This window comes from Balaenoptera acutorostrata, chromosome 21 (genome assembly GCF_949987535.1).
Source record: "Balaenoptera acutorostrata chromosome 21, mBalAcu1.1, whole genome shotgun sequence".
NCBI classification, from domain to species: domain Eukaryota; kingdom Metazoa; phylum Chordata; class Mammalia; order Artiodactyla; family Balaenopteridae; genus Balaenoptera; species Balaenoptera acutorostrata.
Window position 1 is genome coordinate 26,053,456 of NC_080084.1, and position 4,804 is coordinate 26,058,259.

The window sequence follows — 4,804 nt, forward strand, 5'->3', positions numbered from 1 at the left end:
TTCTGAGAGCTGAGCGCCCTGTTCCTCGAGTCTGCCCTTCCCCGAGGCAAATGCCCAAGGCGCGCCCGAGGCAGGTGCGGGTCTGGAGCCCCGGGGGAAACGCGAATCCAGCCTGGAAGCGACCCCTCCACTTAGCCTCCCCGCCTCCTCAGACACCGCAGCGACCGCCCCCTTCCCCACCCAGACTACTGAGGGCCGTCACCTTGGCCTCTATCAGCCTGGCGCCCGAGACACCTCGGAGGGGGTGGGTTTTGGAAGAGCAGAAGGTAACAAGAAATCCATCTGTCTGGGACCTTCAGAAAACGTTTATTGCCAGGGGGGAGATCCTTCAGAAGACTCTTTCGCTTTTGGCCTTCCCCCACCCAGCTCTTTTGTTGGCACCGTATTTACACTTGTACAATATACAGTATTTCTCCCAGGCAGCGCCCGAAGCGCAAAGAAATCTGCGGGCGAGTCGGCGTCAGAGCACCGCGGGGTGCTGGGGCGTGTGCAGGTTAAGGGCGTTGGGGTGGGCGTGGCCGATCAGGTTGAGGTAATGCCGGTCCAGGCCCTGCACGGGCGTCAGGAAGGGGCTGTGCTGCTGCGCGGGGCTCGGAAGCGGCACGGGCGCGCTGGGCAGGTAGGGCAGCGCCGGGCTGCGGGCCGCGCCGTGTGGCCAGGGGAAGGACCCCGGGGCCGCGCCCTGCGGGAACACGGACGCCTCACCAGGGCTGTGGCCTGCGAACTCGGGCCCCGCTGGGTGCAGCTGATAAGAGAAATCCGGCTCCGGGAGCGAACCCAGCGGCTGGAAGGCGGGCTCGGCGCCCAAGCGGGCCTTGGACTGCAAGAAGGCGAGGATGCGCGCGTACTTGGTGTCCTTGGTCTCCATCCTCTCCACGGTGGTGAGGTAATGCACCAGGTTCTTCATGCACTCGTGGTAGCCGTAGTGGAAGTAGTTGGCAAACTCCGCTAGCAGTTCTGCTGGAGGGGCGAGAAAAACCGTAGAAAGAAAAAAACCGTGAGCGCCCTTTCCGACCGGGAGCGCGAGGCGGGGGCCAAGCACCGCCCATCACGTTTCCTGGCCGGAGTTCCCGTTGGACGCCCGCCCTCTCCTCTTGTTACTCTGGAGACTGGAAAAACGCCAGCTAGCGACTTCCTTTTCCTTAAGAGTCTGACCCCACCCTCCCCACCTGAGAGGAGGCCGCGGAACCTGTATCCCCAGACACCTGTGCTCCAGTCCCCGTAGCTTTCACAGGAGCCAGCTCCCACCTCCACCCCGCCGCCGCCCCCGCCCCGGCAGCATCCAGAGAGCGAGAGACCTCTCGCGAGCGCCGCTTCACTCCCACTCCCGCCCCCAGGTCTCTGTGTGGCGCGCGGTCCCCGTCCAGGTTCCCCTTTGCGCAACCCGCGCCCACCTTTTTCCCTTCCCCGGGGAAAATCAGCGGAGTGCAGGGCTCTCAGGTACTGAACGGTCATCTCGAGGATCTCCGCCTTCTCCAGCTTCCCGGAACTCTGCAAAAGGAGGAAGGGCTCCTCGAAGCGGCCCAGCGGGTGCTGGCCAACCCGGGCAGGCTGGGTGCAAGGTTTTATCCGGAGAGGACCAGCGAGTGGGGCGGTGCTGTGGATCTGCGCGAGGGCCGCCCGGGGCTCACTCAGCGCTCAGGCACCCGGGAAGGGAGCCCACACGTGTAAGGCCCTCTCCGGCTCCAGACTCCCGGCATCGCTGCCGAGAGTGGCGGCAGAGGATCCCCAGCGCCAGCACCGTTTTCTCGGCCGCCGACGTTACCTGCTTCGCCAGGGCCATGGGCACCGTCTTGCCCAGCTCGTTCAAACAGCGGTTAATCCGGTCTCTCCTCCGCTTTTCTATCACTTTGTGGGAAACGGGGGTTCTCTGCGAACAGAGGTTTGTACGTTTAGGATGGCTTTGCCCAGAGAGTCGTGAAAGGCACGGCTGGCACAACTGTCTCCCAGCCCTCAACGCTGCCCAGGGACTCGCCTCAGGCCCCTGTCCCTCCACAGTGGGTCACATGAGCTCTGCCTTCTCACACCCGCGCTGGTGCGCTCCCCTTCCAACGTCCGCTGGGCCACACCGCCGTGCTGAGCACCAGGGCAATGGGGAGGTGGCCGCCAGCCTCCAGGCATGGGCTCCTCCCTGACTGAGGAGTCCCTTCTCTCTATCCTCCTCCCCCTCCCAAACCACTCAGGATTCCTCTCCAGGAGAAGTCCCGTGTGATAATGTCCCTGCCCGTCGGTCCAGCCAGGTGGTGCTGCGGGCGTCAGACGCCCCCACCCTGTTGGCGCAAGAGCCATCTGGGCTCAGCCGACTCACTTTGCGTTCCTTGAGCTTGCCTGACATTCTGGTCAGTACGCGCCCTCGGGAGAGGTGGTGGCGCGAGGCACCCGTCCACTTTTCGCCTCGTGTGCCTCCTCGAGTGTCCCAGGTAGACTGCAGCCTCCCAACTACCAGGGGCTGCCTTATAAAGCGGTCATCCAGGGCTCCAAGTGCATTCACGACTTGAATTGTTCCATAGGATTAGGGAAGCTGCGTTTGGGGGATGCATGCATTCAAGATCAGTTTTTTTTAAAGTTAAGAAAAAAAAAATTAGCAGCCGAGGGGGGCGAGCTGGGGGCAGATCAGCTTTGTTAATCCACGTGGCCCTTCAAAGGACACGTGACCGGCGGGGGAATAACATTAGCATGGCAACAGCCGGGGCGGGAAGGAGGCGGTAAACCTGCGCCGGCGGACGAGCGAGCGCAGGGGCGCAGCGGCCGCGGGCGCCGGGGGGCGAGGACCCTCACAAAACAGTGTCGCCTCCTTTAGTCCCACCGCTGAGTCTCACACGATTGCCTGTTTACAAATCCCAGCAAGCCCGCAGTCCCAGCGCCGAGTGCGTTTTAAAGCCTGTCCAGAGTCATTAAAGTAATTAAGTAAGCCTTTAATAGGCTGTTCCGCCGGGTTCAAGGGAGAGCTCTTGGAGACGGAGGCGCCCCGTTTGTTCCCAGGCTTTTCTCACACGACTTGGTGACACGTCCATCTCCCCCCTTTTTGTTTACACCGCTTTATTTGTCCGGACATCCCGGCAGGTGTGGGGCTGCGGCGGGCACAAGAGGCTCCCGCCTCGCCTCGCCCCTCCCGCAGGTCTTTGGCACGCGACGCTCCCCCCTACTCCCTGACCACATCGCCGCCTTTCTTTTCTCCCCCCCTCGGGCTCTCTCTTCGCGGGGGGAAGAGGCTCAATTTGTAGCCTATTATCCTATACGGAAAATGTCCATTGAAAAGTATGAATAGTTTCATTGGGCTAAATTTTAATAATGCCAGAGGGTGGGGGGAGGAAAGACAGGCAGGCGTGTGTGTGAGAGTGTGTGTGCGTGTGTGTGTGTGTGTGTGTGTGAGGGGGGTGGTGGGAGGATTGGGGGGCAACACGGAGAAGAGTGGGCTGAGAAGAAAAGGGGGAATGCAGCTGGCCCAGGCGAGCATTATGCGACGTCACCTGCGAGAGGGGGCGCCTACAGACCCCTATTCATTTGCCTAATTTTGGTCAATTTAACAAACTTCAGGAGAAATTATTGTGGCTTTGTCAGAGAGGGTGAAGCCTTCTGATCGAATTAACAGCATGTTTTGATCCGGTAAATGTCATTAGAAAGGGAGAAACAATCGCGCTTAGAGGGCTCTAAGTAATGCGCCCAAGTGGAGACGCCAAAGCGCACGGCTCACAAAGGGAGCAAGTAGCTGCCACAGGGAACTTTTGTACCCGCCCATCGCCCAAGTTTTGACACAAAAAGGCATTATTTCATACTTGAATACGTTTAATCCAACGATTGTCTATTTTCTGCAAACATATTTTCACAGCATTGTTAACTTTTTATGTCTCCCTTTCGCGGGCGCCTTAAAGTTTGGGGGCGGGAGAGCGCAGACACTTTGGGCATCAATATTTGTCACTGAAAAGGGCTCCGTGAAGTTAGGGAGGTTGATCTCTTTTTTATGGTTTTAGAGAGCGAATATCGGGGGAGGAGGAGGGAGGGAAGGCACGAACCGAAAGGAGGGAGGAAATTTGCTGGACTGGCGCGAGGGGCAGGAGGGGGGCGGCGACGGCTGGGAGCTCTGCTCCGCCTGCGCCTCTGCGGGCAGCCGGGCCCCGCAGCCGGGGGCCTCCTCCCCGACCGCCAGGCCTGGCTCGCACTTGCTGCGCCGGAACCCGCGCTCTGGGGGCTCCAGGCTTGCGGGCGGTGCGTGGGGGCCAGGTTTCTTGTAGATGGAAACTGTAAAAATGCTTTTCGTTCTATGACCTGCTCCGGAGCCGCTGAGCTCTCACCTTTTTCTAACCTGTTCCATTTGAGAGCAACCGAGACCTCTTCTGACACAACTTTCCCTCCCTTTCTGCTCCCCACCTCGCCTAAACTCTCTGTCCTCTGCTGGACTACGGCAGGGCCCGGGCTCTCCCTTTGGGTGTCGTCAGTCCTTGGCAGAGGTGGCTAGGGGGGAGCCCTGCTCTCCAGTGGCACCTAGGGGGCTCCTAGGGCGCAGAGGCGGGCCTGGCGGGCCGGGCCTCGGGGAAGCGAGCGGCCCACCTGCTGCAGTCTGGGAGGTGTGGGGCTCGGTCCGCACCACGCACCCCTAGGGTGTCCCTCTCCTTCTTACTCTCAGTCTCCTCTCGACGTTTCTTTTCTACCACGCCAGATTGGACATGACCCACACCCTCCCGCAGGTTGCTCTGCCAGCCGCCGGTGCCCTCTCAGAGGTTGTCGATTTCAGTATATTCACTCGCACACAAGGGGATTAAACACGAACCCTTATCATCCAAATTAACTAACGTGAATGGGTAAA

At 60.3% G+C, this 4,804-nt stretch overlaps 1 protein-coding gene across 2 annotated transcripts; it reads right to left on the reverse strand.

Moving 5' to 3' along the window:
- Positions 1–460: 460 nt before the first annotated feature.
- Positions 461–2,335, reverse strand: HELT (helt bHLH transcription factor). Of its 2 annotated transcripts, none has more exons than XM_028165370.1 (4): positions 2,309–2,335; positions 1,766–1,870; positions 1,395–1,491; positions 461–957 (listed from the first exon to the last, which is right to left on the reverse strand). In XM_028165370.1, the coding sequence occupies exons 1-4, from the start codon at positions 2,333–2,335 to the stop codon at positions 461–463; spliced, it is 726 nt and encodes a 241-aa protein (XP_028021171.1). The 2 variants fall into 2 exon arrangements, with proteins under 2 accessions (XP_028021171.1, XP_007177933.1); XM_007177871.1 differs by having other exon boundaries at positions 461–960.
- Between the last annotated feature and the right edge of the window lie 2,469 nt (positions 2,336–4,804).

Coding starts and splice junctions, on each gene's coding strand:
- HELT (XM_007177871.1), bottom strand. CDS start 2,335: ATGTCAGGCAAGCTCAAGGAACGCAAA. Junction 1,871..2,308: donor GCAAGCTCAAGGAACGCAAA/GTGAGTCGGCTG, acceptor CTCTGTTCGCAG/AGAACCCCCGTTTCCCACAA. Junction 1,492..1,765: donor CCATGGCCCTGGCGAAGCAG/GTAACGTCGGCG, acceptor CTCCTTTTGCAG/AGTTCCGGGAAGCTGGAGAA.